This window comes from Furipterus horrens, unplaced genomic scaffold (assembly GCF_987537825.1).
Source record: "Furipterus horrens unplaced genomic scaffold, mFurHor1.1.pri manual_scaffold_16, whole genome shotgun sequence".
In the NCBI taxonomy this organism is placed as follows: domain Eukaryota; kingdom Metazoa; phylum Chordata; class Mammalia; order Chiroptera; family Furipteridae; genus Furipterus; species Furipterus horrens.
The window spans coordinates 1,507,771-1,527,699 of NW_028327186.1; the positions used below are offsets into that span (position 1 = coordinate 1,507,771).

The 19,929-nt window shown below is 50.4% G+C and overlaps 1 protein-coding gene across 1 annotated transcript in view; it reads left to right on the forward strand.

The window, feature by feature from the left end:
• Positions 1–19,929, forward strand: part of ATP10A (ATPase phospholipid transporting 10A (putative)) — a 98,531-nt gene that overhangs the window by 37,538 nt on the left and 41,064 nt on the right. Inside the window, exon 2 of the mRNA XM_090263612.1 lies at positions 942–1,146. Within this exon, the coding sequence (XP_090119738.1) occupies positions 942–1,146 (205 nt within the window). The remainder of the gene's footprint in view (positions 1–941; positions 1,147–19,929) is intronic.

Here is a 19,929-nt window from a genome sequence, read left to right on the forward strand (position 1 = left end):
TGGATTTGCCTATTCTGGGTATTTCATATAAATGGGGTCCTACTATAGGTGGCCTTTGTGAATGTTCTTTTTAAAACGCTTTCTGTTACGGAATTGTTCCACATACTAGTTAGTGTAAGGGACAAAGAAGCCAGGGACTCTCAAACCAGCAGGAGATAATGGACAGACACATCATGGAAAAGGGGCGAGGAAATGACATTCCGCCGCTCCTCACACGTATCTCTGGGATCAAAAGGAGGAAGATCGCCATCACCAAACACAGAGAAATGGGAAGATGTAGCTAGATAACTTTGCAAACAAGTTGGAGATACAGTATTCCCTCACTTATCGTGGATATTACATTCCAGAGCCCCCCACGAAGTAGGAACCTTACATTTATTCTACACTCTTAAACCCACGTAACTTTAACAACATACAAATACAGTACGGCAAAATCCTGCGATATAGCGGAAAATCCGCAATAAATAATTAAGTATAATATTTTAAAAATCCCGCAATACAGTGAGGCCACAATAAGTGAACCACGATATAGCGAGGGACTACTGTAGACCTATGACTAGATTACCCTTAGTTAATCACATCCTGAGTTAAGTAGTTAATCGCGTCAGATTGCGAACCCGGATTAACCAGTAATGGAGAAACAGGGGAGAAGGGGAGGGGAGGGGGAGTTAATCGCATTAGGGAGGGGAAGCTAATCGCATTAGTATAAAACCAGTTTTCTTTGTCTACTTCATGCACGTGTGCCCCCGGCTGGCTGTGCGCCCTACTCTGCAGACTCGTGAGTAAACGCCTCACTTTGCTGCTCAAGTCCTGTGTCCCGGTGTTTCATTGTGAGCGTTTCTCACACTAGGAAGTAGGCAGAATTGTTCAGTAAGTTCCATGTGCCTGGACTCGGCCGCTCTACTTCCTGCCGGTCTTGTTAACAGCAGTCTCCTCCCCAGGGAAGAAAAGCAGTACGTGAACCGATTCTGGAAAGACATCCGTGTGGGGGACTTCGTGCGTCTCCGCTGCAACGAGATCATCCCTGCGGACATTCTGTTGCTGTCCTCCAGCGACCCCGACGGGCTGTGCCACATCGAGACCGCCAACCTGGACGGAGAGACCAACCTGAAGCGGCGGCAGGTGGTCCGTGGGTTCTCGGAGCTCGTAAGTGACCCGGGGTCCCCAGGGCCTCCCAGACACCAAGGCCACATGCTGGCCCTCAGGGCCTCAGAGCAGCTGTATCCCCTCCATCAGGCCAAGCTGCTTCTCCTGGGGGAACGAAGGTGGGACCGAGGGTCAGAGAGGACCCCTGACCAGTCTGCAGCTAAGGGGAACAGGACTTTGTTTTGTTTTGTTTTTATAAATCTTCACCCAAGGGTATTTTTTAAAAAAATTGATTTCAGAGAGAGAGGAAGGGATTGAGAAAAAAACATCCATGTGAGACAGAAACATGGATCAGTTAGTTGCCTCCCATACACGCCCTGACCGGGGCTCGAACCCAGCAACCTAGGTACATGCCCTGACCAGGAATCGAACCCATGATGTGACCTTTTGCTGTACAGGATGATGCTCCCGCCAATTGAGCCACCCAGCCAGGGGCAGGACTCGGTTTTTATGATTCCAATTTCCACTGTCCACTTCGGAGTTTCTCAGACCAGTGTTTGGGGTCCCTTTGAAGTTACAAGGAACACTCTGACCGGCTGACCCGGCTGTTGCTCGGGGAACAGCCTGTTCCTAGCACGTGGCTCCTCCAGAGCGTTTCTGGGCGCAGCATCCCTGAGTTTTGCGACAGAGGAGCGTCAGCCGTGGCTCCCGAGTGCACAGCCTGTAGAGCGAGGTTAGGAAGGGAAGTGAGCTCTGAGTACCTGCACTCACCCACCACCCCGGGGCCGGAAATTCAAGCCTTGTCAGGGTTTCTAACCACCTATCCATGCTCCATCACCACCCCACTCAGGGGTGGTGTGCAGGGTGCAGGGAAGCAAACTCCAGTAGCATGGCCCTCGGGGTTTGGAAAGCGTCTGGGAGGGACGTGGGATGGTCGTCAGCCGATACCCCCAACCCCCACTCTGTCCTGTCTCCATGGATATTACCATCAGCCTGCACTGAAGGAAGCTTAAGAGGTGCCCCAGGGTCAGGGTGCATCGCTGGCCTGCAGGTTCGATCCCTGGTCAGGGCACATACTGGAGGCAGCTGGCAATATTGTCTCTCACATGGATGGTCCTCTCTCTCTTTCTCCCCCTTCCTCTTGCTCTAAAATCAATTAAAGAAAAGAAAAAGACATCTCTTGGAGAGGATTTAAAAAATAACAAATACCCAACCCAAGGTCGTGGGCTTTTGTGGTTCAGGAAGGATGGTCTTCCAGTGTCACCCACTGTGTGTCAGGCAGTGCCACCCATTGGGGGTGTGCCCCCTCTGCCATTGAGCCTCTCCCGGAGCTCCCACAGGGGAGCCAGGCCTTGGAGTCAGGACGGCAGGTGTCTCTGCAGCAGTGGCTTGTTTGGGACGTCACCGGGACACTCCTGGCATTTGGGGCGGGGGTCCATGAGGCAGGAGTGTTGGGGGCTGGCATCCCTGCCTCCCGATCACGAGCGTCTGTGCACCTTACCCTCAGTCCGTGACAGCCAGCGTGTCCCTCCCATGGGGCTCCCCCCTAGCCTTGGCCTGTGGGAATTTCTGAGCTGTCACTCATCTGCCTCCGGCCATGTGCGTGGACTCTGCGCCAGCATCTGGCTTGTGCTCCTGCCCCACTCGCTTCCACCACAATTTCCTCATTTTAACCTCCTTTGTGCTAAGTCTATGCTCATGAGCTTCCTCAAATCTTTCTTGGAATGAGGCAAATCATGCAATAAATTAAAAGTGCGGTTTTTCAACGGGGCATTCTCATCCCACATGAGGGAAGCTGGTGAACGTGTTGGTTAGGGACCCTCAAGCCTACGTGCAGGCGCGCTGCTGGTGCTCCGGGGTCTGGTAATGAACGTGGACCCACTATGTGCTGCCCTCCCCGCCCTCTGGGCCTGCGAGTCGTGTGTTCTCCTGAGGTCGGCCTCCCTCCCCGGTGTCACCCTGCGTCTCCCAGAACCCCGTCCCTAGCTCCTCTCTGGGACACAGATCGATGTGCAGACTAAATGGAACCGGCAAGGGGAGACAGTCACCCCTCAATTCTCATGATCTCAGAACAGGGGGTGTAGGCAGCAGAAAGGTGCAGGCTTGGACGTTACCCTCTGAGAGGAGCGGCCAGCGTGTGTAACATAAACCGTGCAAGGGAGCTAGCACCCGTGCCACTCCCGATCCCATGGCTGGTCAGGGGGCATGTCAGAACTGGAGACCCAAGGGCGTGAGGGGTCAGGGAAAGCCCCCAGGGGTCTGGTCTCCCTGGTCAACTCAAGAATAAGTCCTTGTTTCCTATCTTCTCATTTTTATCAGCAGCTGAACCCGGTGATATTGATCTAAAAGCCTCCCCCGCTCACCCCAGCCCCCCAAACGACAGGAGCTCTTCAGAGCCCAACGGTGCTTTTAGACAGACGCTATTTGTAAGTTGAATGTTAAAAATTCACGGGTAGCCGCAGAGAGACCCATCCCATGACTACCGTCCTCTGTGCCGTGACTGCATTAGGAAGTAAGTGGAGCGGAGCTGCATTTAGTCAAAATGGCCTAAATGAACATCCACAGCAATTCTGATTTTTTAAAATATCTATTATCAGCACCCCACTCCTTCAGTACGCACGCACATTCTAGTACTTGGTTTTGATATATTTTTCCACTTTCTGTTTTTTTTCCTCTTTCCCTAAATGTCTGAAGACATTTCTGTACTACCCCTTTATATATTATTATTCTGAAATTTATTATTATTTATTCATATATTAAATATATGAACCACTCCAGGGGAAATAAAGATAGGAGGTCTCCGGCTTCCAAAAGCCCAGCAATTGGAAACCAGGGTTCTGCCCGCGGTGTTGCAGCGTCACTAGGATATCAGTCCTCGGCTGGCGTCCAGGCAGGGGCAGAGCTGCCCCGTCACATGCAGAGCCCGTGTGGCCACCAGGACGCAGGCTCGTGGGAGTGGCGGCTCCTAGGGGGACTTAGACTCGATTTGTACTGGGTGTATCCATCAGCGTCAGGCGAGGACGAGAGACCACCCATGACGTGTCCAGGGCAAGCCGGATGTAAAGAACTCTGGTGGGGGTGGTTGGGAAGCAAGAAGTAAAGTGGGCTGAGCTAGCCCCAAGGGTACAGCCTGCTCCCCCCCCCCCCAGGCTGAGTCCATGCCCATGGGATGGCAGAGAAGCTGCAGGGGCTGTGCCCACCAGAAGTGGCCCCTGGGGGTGCAGGGGGGCCACCCTCAGGGAGGTGCCAGGCGGGGGAGCTTGGGAATCGTCAGGGCCTTGAGAAAACCGGCCCTTGTGTCTTTGTCCTGGACAAACCTGGAGGGGCCAGGCAGTGCAGAATAAATCCAGACACCCCTCCCCGGGCAGGCCGGCCCCGTCCTCCTGCCGCGTCCCTCTCGCGCCCTCTGCTGACAGGACGCAGCATAACTTCTCCTTCCGCCCTCTTTTCCAGGCGTCCTTTCGGAGGGGCCTGTTTGCTTAGGGAAGGAGGCGAAGGCAGAGGCTGTGGCCCGGGAGGTCAGGGAGGCTTCCAAAGGAGGGGTGGAGCTGCACTCCGAAGGCTAGGGCGGGGAGGGTTTGGGTGCAACATATTTGTGGCCGGGACACAGGCCAGAAGGTGTCTCAGAGGCAGAAATAGGATTTTAGTTAATGAAGAGCGTTGGGCAAACTGTACAGAACTGAGGGGCTAGAAGCAGGAAGGCGGCACGTGCGGCCTGTCCAGACCCCCAAATCCAAGCCCAGGACCAATGGCCCCAGGAACGTAAACCACCCAGCCCTCTGGTCTCTGGCAAAGAAACAGGTATTGAGACTTTAAAATAAGCTTGATATAAGCCCTGGCTGCTGTGGCTCAGTGGATTGAGCGTCGGCCCGCGAGCCAAGTGTCGCTGGTTCGATTCCCAGTCAGGACACATGACTCGGTTGCACGTCAGGTCCCCAGTCGGGGGCACGAGTGAGAGGCAACCACACAGTGATGTTTCTCTCCCTCTCTTTCTCCTTTCCCCTCTCTCTAAAAATAAAATAAATAAACAAACAAATAAATAAAAATAAGCTTGTTATAAAAGTCAGCCCCAGCCCCAGCCAGGTGGCTCAGTTGATTGGAGTGCTGTCCATGCACCGAAAGGTTGTGGGTTCGATCCCTGGTCGGGGCGTGTACAGGAGGCAACCGGTCAATGTTTCTCACGTTGATCTCTCTCTCTCTCTCTCTGTGTCTCCCCCCACCCCTCCTTCCCTTCCCTCTAAAAAAAAAAAAAAAATCAGTAAATATATCTTCGATTGAGGATTTTAAAAAATTTAAAGTTCTGGGTTCTGTCACCTCCTCAGGTGGCTTGGGTGTGTGTGGGGGGCGGGGTCCTCCAGCATCAGGTTCTCCCCTGTCTCACTGGGCATCTGCTCAGACCTGCAGCCTTGCGCAGGTTCAGCCCCTACGTGGGTCAAGAAGTTTCCAGTTCATCTGGAACATCTGCACAGTCATTTCTGCAGTATTAGGAGCTCCCTAGGTGGCTAATTTGACTGAAAAATCATTTTTTTCAGAGACTCCTATTGGTGATTTTTTTTTTTTCATTCTTTCAACCAATATTTGTTGAATATCTGCTGTGCTTCAAACGCAGGTCTGGGCACTGCATTGATCCAAACCGGCAAGCACCTTAGGGTCCCCAGTGGGATTTCTACAGCCTGGGTAAATAAGTGTGGCAGAAGGTGGATGAGTGATAGGTGCTGACGGCTAAACAATAAAGCAGGAGCAGGGGTGTGACATGCCAGGTGGCTGTTGGTATTTCAGATGGGGGTGGGCAGGCACACTCCCTGGGAAGGGCCGGAGTCCAGACCTGAGTCCCCAAAAGTCAGTCATCATCCAGGAGAAGGTGACTTCTGTGTTGGTTAATTTATTGACCAAAAATGACCCTCCAGGCCTTGGCCGGGTAGCTCAGTTGTCCTGATACACCAAGGTTGCAGGTTCGATCCCTAGTCAGGACATATACAAGAAGCAACCCATGAATGCATCAATAAGTGAAACAACAAATTGATGTCTGTCTGTCTGTCTCTCTCTTCTTTCCTCTCTCTCTAAAAATTAATAAATAAATTAAAAAAAAAGAGTCCCTCCAGTTTATCTCTTGGATGGACCTGGGCAACTAGTGCCCACACCCCAGCTACACCCACGGGGCCATCTGCTCCTCCACGGTGAGGTTTGCAGGAGGAGCTCAAACCACGGGCTGCCAAAGACAGCTGTTCCCAGGCTGTGTGGGCGTGTGCACGCGCCGGTGCATGTGTGCCTGCTGAATGCTCCTGCTGAGGAAGAAGGATGAGGCTGTCACCAAACTCATAGGGCTTGCAGCTGGCAGTGCGTTCTTCAAAAACAAAATGCAGCCCTGGCTGGTGTGGCTCAGTGGATTGAGCACCGGCCTGTGAACCAAAAGGTCGCAAGTTCGATTCCCAGTCAGGGCACGTGCCTGGGTTGCGGGCTGGGTCCCCAGTTGGGGGTGTGTGAGAGGCAACCACACGTTGATGTTTCTCTCCCTCTATTTCTCCCTCCCTGCCCCTCTCTCTAAAAATAAATAAAATCTTCACAACAACAACAAAACAAGATGGGCTTATCCCAAGGTGGTTTTGCTTACTTGCAGCAATGAAAGGAGAAGGGATTCCTACCCAAAGCGCTCACTCCAGGCAAAGGAAGGCTTAGCTGCAGCTTATAGACACTGTTTGGTCAACTGTAAGTTGAACTCTTCTTTGCAGTTGGCCACACTTATTCCTTGAATTCCTGTCAAGCTCATCCTGTTCAGAGCTGGTCTGCAAACTAGTGTGCTCCATTTTAACATTTAGCAAGAATAGCATTTAGTAATAACTTTTAGAACTGCCCCAACCTTAAGGCATTTGTCTTCTCTAACAAGACTAGTGTGGAAACGGGCCTGGGCCGGGAGGAGTCTGAGAAGCCTTATTCTCAAAGATGTAGCCAGATGTCCTCCAACAAAAGTATGCGATCTTTATGCAGACGTTTAAAAAAATATTTTACTGACTTTAGAGAGGGGGGAGGAGGAGGGAGGGAGAATGACAGGGAGAGAAACATTGAGAGAGAAACAGTACGCGCCCAACTGGGAATCAAAACAGCAATCCAGGCATGTGCCCTGACTGGGGATTGAACCCATGACCTTCCGCTTTGCGGAACCCATGACCTTCCACTTCGCTGGACGAGGCCCAGCCCACTGAGCCTCTCCAGCCAGGGCTGCACAGACGTTTGACTCCATTCCCATCAACGTTCTCAGTCACCAGGCACTCTGGGGCAGTGACAAAGCACAGTGTCCTTGACCAGGGAGAAGCGGTCCTCCACCAAGTTACTTGACAGAATTCAAGGAGCTTAGAAAAACAACTTTAAAATTTCAACTATGTTGAAGGAAAATCATTTTTTGTTGGTATCTACCTACCCAGCCTCCTGAAATAATCTCTACCACAAGAACGGCAAAAAAGTCCAGTCTGCAAGATAACTTCTTTTCCTTTAAGCTGTTCAGGTTGTTACTCCTTAATTAAATTAGCTGCCTTCGCTGCTGTGGAATTGAAGGAGGAAAACATTTATCATCCGAGGGGAAAACAAAGGCAGCTGTGCTGGTCTGTTCATTGGAGCGGTCAGTCTCAGGCTTTTACAGAAATATCATGATTTTCTTTTCCGTTATGGAGGGTGAGTCACTAAATTCATAATTTATACGGTGGGACATTTTCATTGTCAGATTTAACGAGCGCATCCTTTTGTTGGGGGTTATTGAACACGTAGCAGGAAAGACTTTGAGAAAGAAAATGACTCCGCGAACACTAACTATATTTAGGGAAAAAATTTTAATTTCAGCGAGTGTGGTCACTTGGGGAATATGATTAGGTAGGGAATGGAATCCTCTGAGACTTCCCACGTGTTATAATATCAACTGTGTTTACTTCACAGAGTATGTAAACTCGGTTATATAATACGATCTTTTTTCTTCCTAACCCCATTGGCTTTGCCACGGATTCTTTTCCTTGAAGTTGTGGAATAGCAATTAAGTGCTGCGGTCCTTCTGAAATCCGCTAAATGCTGTGAACTTCATGATATCAGGCTAAATTGAAGTATTTATCCAACAAGATTTCATTACAGTATATGGAGACTTGAAAATTCTTTGTGTACATTTAACTTGCCGTATTCAGTGTGGTCAAAAGTGGTGTTTTTTTGTTTTTTTTTTTCTAAGAGAAAGAGAACTAAAGTAATAAGAGATTTTGTTTCCTATTTGTGGTGGTACACAGTGTGAAATGCTATTTTTCCCTTTGTATTTTCATTGTAGAAAAATTTAATCAGCTTCCAGGTTTCCTAAAGGTAGTTGAAGTGCATCCCAAATTGCAAAGGGCTTGAGGCTCTGTGGCTGTGTGTGTAGCAGGAATTTACCAGTGCCTATCAATGATGCTTCTTAATCTCTGCACTATTTGTCCCTCCCCCTACCCAGCTGATAACCCTCCAAATGATCCCCATGCCTATGATTCTGTTCCTGGTCTGGTTGTTTGCTTTGTTTTAGTTTTTAGTTTTTAGATTCAGTTGTTGATAGTTGTGAGTTTGTTGTCATTTTAGTATTCATAGTTGATCCTCTTCTTTTTCTTAAATAAGTCCCTTTAACATTTCATATAACAATGGCTCGGTGATGATGAGCTCCTTTAGCTTTACCTTGTCTGGGAAGCACTTTACCTGCCCTTCCATTCTAAATGATAGCTTTGCTGGATAGAGTAATCCTGGTTGTGGGTCCTTGCTTTTCATCACATTGAATACTACTTGCCAGTCCCTTCTTGCCTGCAAAGTATCTTTTGAGAAATCAGCCGATACTCTTACGGGAACTCCTTTACAGGTAACCCTCTACTTTTCTCTCGTTGCTTTTAAGATTCTCTCTTTATCTTGAACCTTTGGCATTTTAATTATGATGTGTCTTGGTGTGGTCCTTTTTGGGTCCATCTTGTTTGGGACTCTCTGTGCTTCCTGGACTTGTGTGTCTATTTCCTTTGCCAGATTAGGGAAGTTTTCTTTCATTATTCTCTCACCTAAGTTTTCAATTTCTTGCTCTTCCTCTTCTCCTTCTGGCCATCCCTGTGATTCAGATGTTGGCACTTTTGGAGATGTCTCAGAGGTTTCTAATCCTCTCCTCATTTGTTTCAATTCTTGTTCCTCCTTTGTGTTCCAAGTGAATGTTTATTTCTTCCTTTTGTTCCAAATCACTGACTTGAATCCCAGCTTCATTCCCATTACTGTTGGTTCCTGTATATTTTTCTTCGTTTCACTTTGTATACCCTTTATTTCTTCCTTTATTTTGTGGCCGTTCTCAACCATTTCTCTGAGCACCCTGACCACCAGTGTTTTGAACTCTGCATCCGATAGGTTGGCTCTCTCTGTTTCATTTAGTTCTTTTTCTGGGGTTTTGTTCTGTTCTTTCATTTGGTCGTGTTTCTTTGCCTCCTCAATTTGGCAGCCTCCCTGTGTTTGTTTCTGAGTATTGGGTAGAGCTGCTTTGACTCCTGTCTTGGTAGCATGGCCTAATGTAGTAGGTGTCCTGTAGGGCCCAGTGGCACAGCCTCCCCTTTCACCCAAGCTGGGTACTCGAGGTGCATCCTTCACGTGGGCTGAGTACACCTTCCTCTTGTAGTTGAGCCTTGGTTGCTGTTGGCAGATCGATGGGAGGGATTTACCCGCTGGGGCTCATTGGGGCCAGCTGTTGCTGGTTCGAGAGGATTTAGGAAGTTGGGGAGCAGGAGCCAAGACCAGCCACTCATATGGAAACGCAGCATGGGCGGGCCCGGAAGTTGGTGGGGCGGGTCCATCGTGCTAGCCAGGTTGGTGGGGTCTCAGGTATGGCACCAGCTTGCCGGCTCTCTGGGGGAGGTTTTAGAAAAGGGACAATGACTTCTGCTCACCTTGACACCAGACACTTCAGTCCCTCCCCGTACGCCACTGGCGCCTTTCAAGCTGCTACCCCGGTGCCAAAGCCCAGAGGGAGCGACTCTGAGCAGGTGAGTCTGTGTGCGGTTCTCTAAGGGGAACGGCTTGGAGCTCCGGCAGTTTCTTCCACCGACTCAGTCCCACTGGTTTTTGCAGCCAGAAGCTGTGGGGACTTATCTTCCTGGCGCTGGAACTCTGGGCTGGGTGGGCCTGGTGTGGCGCTGGGACTCCTCGCTCCTGAGATATCCCTGCCAGTTTTTATCCACCACTCGTCGGTGAGGGACCAGCCCGTTCTGCATCTGCGCCGCTCCTACCCGTCTGGACGGATGTGGATTCTTTACTTCCATAGTTATCCTGGCAATTCGAAATTATAACCCCAAATTAGGTTAAAACTATATTGAGCCCTGGCCGGGTAGCTCAGTTAATCGGAGCATCATCCTGTGCACCAAAAGGTGGAGGGTTCGATTCCCAGTCAGGGCACGTACGGGAGGCAACAGATTGATGTTTCTCTCTCTCTCGCTCTCTCAAATCAGTAAACATATCCTTGGGTGAGGACTAAAAAAAAAACTTGTAATAAGTTCAGGGCTTTTCCACCATTGCTGATGAATAACTCAATGTTGTAAAAGGGGCAGAGGAAGTGACTTAACGGGCCCCATGGGAGTTTCCACCGCACGGAGATCAGCCTGGGAGCCAGCTTGTTTTGTGTGTTGGTTTTCAGCAGTCGTTTTCTGTGGTCTGCCTGTCAGAGTGAGTCATTGCCAGTGAGGACAGGCCTTCCCTTGGGTTCCAGAGAGTTCCAGAGAGCAGACGCTTCGGCACGTCTGGATGGGGTTTTATAAGCCACGAACCGGGCCAGTGCTCAAACATCAATCTTTGTCACGTACGTGCACACAAGACTTACCCAAACAAAAATGTCTATTCGTGACCGTGTGTCTTTGAGGAAAAAGAGTAAAGATCATTCTCCCTCACCTGTGATGACTGACTTTCCACCAGGCGCACCTGCCGTGGGCTAAGCAAACGAGCCCTTTCACAGGGGTGATGTTGGCAGCCAACTTCAAAGGACGATGGCTTTAGATTTGTGTTGGGCGGAACTTCAAATAGGTGGTTTGTTCATCCGGCCTTTATCAAGCGCTTTGGAGCCTTGACCGCCAGGCAGGAAGTTTGTGAGGACAGACAGACCTTGTGAGGGACGGTCCCCCCCTCGGCCCAGTCACGCCCCTGTGGCCCGTGGGGACCTGCTCCAGTGTCCTGAGTGTTGGTCTGTCCGGGTCGATGGTGGCAGGGACAAGTGTGGTGTGGGCTTGGGTTTGTAGCTGAGAAAACTTGTCTGTTTCAGGCATCAAGATTGGAGGCTCCTGGGGGGGGGGGGGTGTCCGCAAAAGGGCAGCCTTCATTCATGCCTGTTCTTTTTTTTTTTTTTTTTTTCCTTACCTGGGGACATTTTTTTTTTTCATTGCTTTTTGAGAGAGAGAGAAACATCGATTGGTTGCCTCCCTCACACACCCAGACATACGCACCTGAACCAGGGATTGAACCCGCAACCTAGGCATGTGCCCTGACCCGGAATCGAACCTGCAACCTTTCGGTTACAGGACGATGCTCCAACCCACTGAGCCACACCGGCCAGGGCCATGCCTGTTGTGAATGTTCCTGCACGCTGTGCACCCTCAGGAGGCTGGGGTCTTTGTGACAGGCTGCCTGGAAATGACCCATTGCCAACAGGTCTAGGGACAGGCACCACTTAGAACCAGAGACAGGTGGGGGTTCTGTGTCAGTGTTCAGAAAGCTCATTCCCCTCCTGGTGAGAATAACGGGGCACACCCCCCCCACACACACACACGGGTAATAGCACCAGCCAACCCACCCAGTGGTCACTGCACCTGGCCCCCTCCCGAGTCTTCCCGCATCATTGTTCCCACGTAACAGCGGAGACAGAGGGACTCGGCGCCTTGGCCCTGAGGTTCTTTTGAGGCTTCGCTCCTTGGGTGTAGACGGCCATCCTCTCTGTGTCCTCACGTGGCCGTCCCTCTGTGTGAGTCTGTCCTGATCGCTTCTTATAAGGACACCAGCCGTATTGGATCAGGGCCGCCCTAATGACCTCATTTTACTTAATCACCTCTGTCAAGACCCCATCTGTGAGTAGGGCCTCATTCTGAGGTGCTGGGGGTCAGGACTGTCGCATACAAACTTGGGGGAGGAACGCAACTCATTAGGTACCAGCGCAGTCTCAAAGGGAGAGTGCCATTTCTGAGGGGAGTGTGGCATGGGGCTCGTCTCAGACCAGCCCACTGCACTCCGAGTGCCTTCTCTTCCGCTGCCTGGAGGAGCAGAAGGCTTCCTCTCGATGAACTTGGTGCTGCGAACTTGAGCCCTGGTACCAACCTAGGATGCCAAGAAGCTGAACATTAACATAGGCATATGTTACATATAAAAACTCTGTGAATGACTGCCTCAGACAAACGAGAATTTTATTACAGGGCAGAATTCAAAAAGTTGGTTAGAGTTCTTTTAGGTACGTGGGCATGCAGGCTTGCCTGAGGCAAGAGATTCAAAGTCAATGTGCCAGAAGAGAAATCTTTTCCCCTGAAATAATTTCCCTAGAAGTAGTGGGGGAAAACCTCTCAGCCCTTGACTGACATCTTTGGATCGTAGAGTTTCCTTCAAGGAAGCTGCCACGTCCATTGGACACAGTATCTCTCTTTTTTTTTTTCCCTTGTTCACCTCTTCGTTTTCTATTATAAAAGGAGTCCCAGGAGGTGATTCCCATCAGTAGTAAAGAGAGAGCTTTTCGGAGAGTCATTGTGGAGAAAGAAGGCTGGGACCCAGACCCGGGGTGGGGGTGGCCGTCCTTGGGGCAGCCAGTCCCGTCCCCGTGGCCTGTGTGGTCTCCCCAGGCAGGTGGGGCTTCCTGCTCAGCTTGGAGTGCATGCTTCTGATTCCAAACCTGTCCCACGAGGAGGGAAAGCAACCTTTGCTTTTCTGTTAAGCTGAGGAAGCCATTTTTGTTTTTGATGACACCTTTCCAAAAAAGTCTGCAGCGAACAGGATGGAGCTGCTGTGACGGCAGCAGGCAGCCTGGGTACCATTTCTGCCCAACAATCCCCTGGCCCAGGGGCCCCCAGACCCTCCCCTGCCCTCCGTCCCGGCCACTCCTCTCCTGACTATGCCTGTTCATAGTCCCGTCATTTCCCAGCCTCCCCAGCCCCGCACTTGGAGTGGCCCGACCCTGCCCCGCTGAGTCTAGGCGGCCAATCTGCAGCCCAACACACTGCCAGCACAGGCCTGGGAAGCAGAATCGGGGATGAGGGCGTTTGGGAGAATGAGCGGATGTTGCCAGTTTGGGCACCTTGCGTGTATCAAGTGCCTCCCCAGGGAAGGAAGGCCTGAGAGCTTCCCTAGAGCGTCCTCTGGTTCCCCTGGGTCCCGGACACCCCACCTTCCGCTCTGTCCCCGCCGGGCGCTGCACCTGGGCTGGACCTCCCACGGGGAGCCTCATCTTCACTGCAACCCTTTACGGGGCAAGTCACTGCCTGTCACTCATCTCGTTAATCCTCGTCCCAAGAGACAGGACTGAGTCGTCCTCACTCTCCACTCAGGCACTGACTGGGATCCCAGAGGGAGGGACAGCCATGCAGCCGCTGCGTGGGACCCCTGGGTCCTCACCAGCCTCCGCCCGATAGCGCCCTGCCCTCTCTCTGTCCTCCCGCTGAGCCACCACTTCCCTGATACGTTTGCTTCCTGTGCCCTGATTGGTACCCAGGGCCTCACCCCCGTGACACATACGTGTCTGTTTCCCTGTAAATTAGTTCTGTGCATTTGGGTGAACTGTGGCTGGTTTTGTGGGTCAGAATCCTGCTATACTGCTGCTACCTGAGGGCATATGAAAGGTATTATAGAGGGAAGCACTTCAGGGTGAGATGAAGAAGGAGCATCCGCAGAGGTTCGGCTCCCCGCTTGCTGCTGCGCAGTGGCACCCGTCTGAGGCCTATGCGAATGGAGTGGTGTGTCACGTTGGCATGTCCGCTGGTCACGGGTGGGTTACATGAAGATAGCCGGGGGAACTGTCAGTAGCCCGTGCTGTGGGCGCCAGAGATGGCTGCCCTTCCCTGTCCTCCTTCCGTACTCACGTCTCTGCTTTGACCTGGATAAACCCAGTGGGCTGCCTGTAAGAGGGATCCTGGCAGGGTTAGTCAATGCACCGCCCACAGCTGCCCCCAGTTTGGAGAAGAGTTGCATCTGACTTCAGATTGCTGGATAACAAAGCAGATTTCTTTTATTTGCTCTTGAGGATAAGGGATCCGGCCATGATGTTGATTGTTGCTACCCCATTACGCATGGGATTTGGAGCCTGGTTCTACATCGGTTTAAGCAACAAGGGCCATGACCTTCAACCTGCTCAGCAGAGCAAAGGCGGCAGGTGCTGATCCCAGCAGTGCCCACCAAGCTGGGCACCGACCCTGGGAGGACTAGGGGTCACAGGGAGAGGCATGCTGCCTCCAAAGAGGTAGGCTTCCTGCCTCATTGCCCGGGGCCAGTTACATGCCATCTGGGTCTTACTGTCTTTATCTCTGCGGTCTGGCTCTTACTGACTTTATCTCTGCCCCCTGGATAGGAAAATACTTTCTCGTAGTGCTGTAGTGAGGACTGGGAGAAAATTAAGAATGGTTCCTGGCCCTGACCAGTTGGGTATTGTTCTGCAAAGCGAAAGTTCGCCGGTTCAATTCCTGGTCAGGCCACATGCCTGGGTTGCGGGTTTGGTCCCTGGGTCAGGTTGCATACAAGAAGCAACTGATCGATGTTTCTCGCATCAAGGTTTCTCTCCTGCTCTTTCTCCGTCCCACCCCCTCTCCTAAAAATAAGAGTGGCCCCTGGCACATAGCGCATGCGCAGTAAGAGATGGTGCTGTGTGTTGTTGCCCGGTGGGCCTGCATTGGACCAGGTGTGCATGGATGTTTCTGGGGGCAGGATTGACGGGTGGTGAGGGGCAGCCTAGCTCAGCCTCGGGTGACAGGGAGGTTTAGACATGGGGGCAGTGAGGGCACACCAAAGCTGGTGACAGCCCTCCGCTGGGGAAGGCGTCCTGAGCCGGGGAACTGAGTGGCCGCCAGCGGGAAAGCCTGCCTGTGCTGTGGTCTGGGATGAGCTGGGCTCACCAGGCGCTACCATTCAAGAGACAAACAAGCCACCGTGAACCTGGTGATCTCGAATTAAAAGGACACCGAGTCCCCACAGAAGTAATTTATTTCAAGAATTCCATGCGCAAGCAACTTTAAGCTTGTAAAAGCAAAGCCGTTGCTCTGGGCAGATTAATTTTGCTCGGGAAGGAACTAAGTGCAGGTGGAGGAGTCATTATTCTCCTCCAGAAATAAGTTCCTCTTTTCCTGAGGTGAAAACAGCCTCACAGAAGTCAGGTGGCCGCGTCCTTCCTAAAGGACGAGCAATTTATTAAGCAGTTGTTAATAGCTGCTCTGGAAGAATTGTTTAAAAAATGAGGAGTTGGGGAAAATTTGGGTGCTACGAGGAAAAAAAATTTACTAGGTCATTATCGGGGGCCAGCTTCACCTGTCCTTTTGTTTTTTAAACCACTTTATTGAGTCCTGGCTGGGTGGCTTAGTTGGTTGGAGTATCGTCCTGTACACCAGAAGTTCACAGGTTCGATTCCCAGTCAGGGCACATACTGAAGGCGGCTGATAGATGTTTCTCTCTCTCTTTTCTCTCTCCCCACCCCCTTCCTCTCTTAAATCAATAAAACCCTCTGATGGGAATTTTAAAAAATTGAACTGCTTCAATGAGATATAATTGACATACAGTAAGCTGTGCCTATTTTAACTGGACAATTGGATGAGTTTTGACATAGCTACACACCAGGGTACCAAGTACACAATCTAGGTAGTCCAGGTACCCCACACCCCTGAGGCCGTAAGCCCGCCCTCCCACTGTCCTCGGCCCTCAGACAACCATTGATCTCTTTTGGTCACAACAGATGATTTTTGATTGTGTAGAGATTTCTATAAATGGAATCCTACAGTAAGGTACTTTTTTTGTTTTGTTTTGTTTGGGGGGGACTGGCTTCTTTGTCTCAGTACACATATGTTGAGAATCATCCAAGTTGTTACATATATCAGTAACTTGTTTCTTTTTATTGCTAGTACTAATCTGTTAAGTAGACTATCCCCAGGGTCTGCTGCATGGGCAACAGCAGACCCTCCATATCACCCTGCCCAGGCTCTGTAGCTTCAGCTTCACTGGAGAGGACACTCCAGCGTCATCGCAAGATGTCGATTCAACACGGGAGGAGACAGATACCGTGTCACTCCCGAGTCGGACTGCACAGCCATTCTCGGCGGTGCAGATAGACTCTTAAGAAGCTACACCATCGTCTCTCGAGACGGACGGCTGCCGCCGCCGACGACGACGACTATCCCCACTATAAGCCTTGTGATACATTCATCTCTTGGGAGACATTTGGTTTGTAGAAGGTTTTCTTGGCTGTTAAAAATAAAGGTGCTGTGGAAATTCACGTGTAGGTCTTTGTATGCAAATCGGCTTTCATTTCTCTTGGAGGAGCAACAAATACCCGGGAATAGAATGGCTGGGTTGTACGGTAGGTTTATGTTTAACTTTCTAAGAAAATCACCACCTGCTTTCCAACGTGACGGCACCATTTTGCCTTCCCATGACTTCTTGTCCAGCAGAGCCAAACCGGGAATTAACAGGAGGCCAGTCCCCATGGGGGTCATTGGGAATAAGGAAGGAGCTATTCTACACCTTTAAAAAAAAAAAAAAAGATTCTATTTATTTTTAGAGAGAGGGGGAAAGAGAGGGAGAGAAACATCAGTGTGTGGTTGCCTCTCCCATGCCCCCATCTGGGGACCTGGCCCATATACCCAGGCATGTGCCCTGACTGGGAATCGAACCAGCGACCTGTTGGTTCGCAGGCTAGCGCTCAATCCCGCCCCACTCAGTGCTTTGTTATTAGAGTCACTCTGATGGGTACGTAGAGGTTCCTCACTGTGGTTTAATGTGTACTTTCCTCATTACCAAGGATATTGAACACCCGCCCCCATGCTTATGTTTCATGGAGCCTTCCTTTAACCTTCTCGAGATTTCATTGACTATTTTCTTGTCTTTGAGATGGATGCCGAGCTCATTAATTTCATCTTTTAATATTTTTAATATGAACGGATAGCTCTTAATGTCCCTGAAAGCCAGCCATAGCTCGCAAGTTTGGATACATAGTACATTTAACATTATTTAGGCAAATATAGGTCCTGATTTCTCCGGGAACTCTTTTCTTTCACTAACTGAAATCTGTGCGTTTGGACATGTATGCCATAATTTCACGGCGAAGTTTAAAAAGGGTCGTATTGTTCATTTTTTGTTTCGTTGAGTTCTGCCTTTATTTGCCATTTTATTTGCTTTTATAGCTCAGAGTAGGGTCACTGTTTGTAAATGTGTGTGTGGCACGTACAAGACTGGGCAGCCTACAGCTGTTGGGGACAGTGTTTATATTTGTCCCAAGAGGTTAAATTTGTTGACAATGCTGTTCCAGTTTGTATACCTTCCCGGCTTTTTGGCTGTTCTGTCAAATACTGTGAAGCGACGCTCACATCTCCCACCACGGTTGGGGGTTTGTGTATGTTTTACAACCTATAACCTGAAGTTACGCTATTAGGGGTTTGCAAATTTAGAATTATTTTGATTTTCTTAACGATCGGGACTTTTGGCCATTTCAGACGAACACTTTAATCTTTATCTATTGACTTGAGAGAGATTTGTTGTTCTACTTCTCTATGCATCATGGGTTGCTTCTTGCGTGTGCCCTGACTGGGGATTGAACCTGCCACCTTGGCGTACCGGGACGATGCTCTAACCGGCAGAGCTACCCAGCCGGAGTCTAAGATGAACTCTTTTTAAACACAGAAATGCTATTTGATTCAAAGCTACTTGGTCTAATATTAATACAGGTACACTGGCTTCCTGTTACTCTTTTCCGGCTATATCTTTTCATCTTTTCACATTGATTTTTTTTTTTTTTTTTTTTTTGGTATCTGTGTGTTTCAGGCATATTTCTTATAAACATCGTATTTGGGTTTTGTAATTCATTCTGACCATCTTTATAATTTCATTAAAAGATTTTGCTTGACTTACTTACAGGGTCATAACTGGTATAGCAGAGTGTGAAGCTTGCATCTTGGACCTGGTTTGTTTTTGCCTTTTGTAGATTTTGGTTTGATTATGTTTTACCTTTTTTTAATTACTTTTTATGTATTGATTTTAGAGAAAGAGAGGAAGGAAGAGAGAGGGAGAGAGAGGGAGGGGGGAAAGAGAGAGAGAGAGAAAAACATTGATTTGTTCTTCCACTTCCTGGTGCATCATTGGGTACTTCCTATATGTGCCCTGACCGGGGATCAAACCCACAACCTGGCGTATGGAGATGATGCTCTAACCAGCTGAGCCACCCGGCCAGGGACATAGTCTGAAGCATCTCTGGCAGCTTTGGGAAGGCACTTTTATTATCTTGACCACTGTTTCTCTTTGCCCTCTGTTGGCCACTTGGTCCAAACTGCCTGTCCTCAGTGCTGGATGGTTTTCCTTCTGAGTCTCGATGGCTGAGCCCACCTGGTGGTGCTACAGGATTTCACAGCTGCGCTGCCCTTGTAATCGCGGAGTCATTCCCCAAGCGAGCGCAGGAATGGGCTGACCTCGTCGCTCAGTGTCCTCTACCCCGATTTTCTTCCGACACCATCAGGATAACTCTCTCCTGCGTGGGTGCCCCAGGGACCTTTATTATAAATGTTCCCTTGCACGTGCCTGGGAGGAAGACATCGCCTTTCCCCTCAGTGATTTCCAAGACGTGACAGGCCCGCCCCTGCTGGTGGAGGAGGGACGAGGCAGCCATGGCCGTGAACCAGACTGTCTGGCACGTACCTGGCGGCTGGTGCAGATGAGCTCAGCAGCGTTTCTGGGGCCATGTTTCAGGCTCAGCACCGTGTGGCATCGGGTACAGGTCGTTTTGAGGGGCTGTGTGAAAGGCCGGCTCTCCTTTAGGTTTTGAAGTTGGTTTTCTGTCAGGCAGCTCTGCCTGCTTGGCGTCTGAATGCACAGCCAGCCCTCCGATCCCCTCAAACATCTGCTCGGGCCACCGCAGCCCGGCGCGGCTGCGCCGTGCCCTTGGCGACCAGAGGGAAGGCAGGGCGTTTGATTTTGCCAATGCACGCTCAAACCCCGGGGCTCTGAGCCTTCGCGTTGCTTGCCACGGTCCACACTGAAGCTTCAAAGGCTTTTTTGGCTGGAACAGCAAGGAACCAAGGGAACAAAGGCTGAGCAGACAGGGAGAGGGAGGGAGGGCCGGCTCGTTCATTTTCAGGTCCGATTTCCTGAGACAAAGGCCGGCTCTTCTACTGGCAAACGACAGGAGGTCTCCTTGATGGCTGACGCCTCTTCTTAGCACAGGCAAGTCTGCAGTCAGGAAAAGGCAGCAGCCCAGAGACCCCCGATCAGTTTCCCCTCTGAGCTGTCAAAGGCATAGAGCTTCCGGACGCCTCCCACAAGGCCCGCCGGGGCCGATCCTATGCTCCCTGTCACTTTGTTTCCCTGGCGATGGTGATGGCATCAGGGGTGGCTGTCACCCCTCTCAGAAACTGTCACATGCTGTGTGACGGGCAAGCCAGGCTTTGTCCTCGCCTGCTGCAGGCCGAATAACACGGCCACACCTAGGGCAGCGGTAGTCTTAACGAGTTACCGAAGTGCGTTCCGTAACCATCTCTAGTCTAGTTCTATTTGTCTGGGGCCACAAACTAACTCCCAGTGTAACACTGAATCCATGGAACTGATGGGAGAAAAGATACTTTGATTTAAGGCTCCTTGCATGTTTTTGTTTTTGTTTTTAATATTTTATTTATTTAGTTT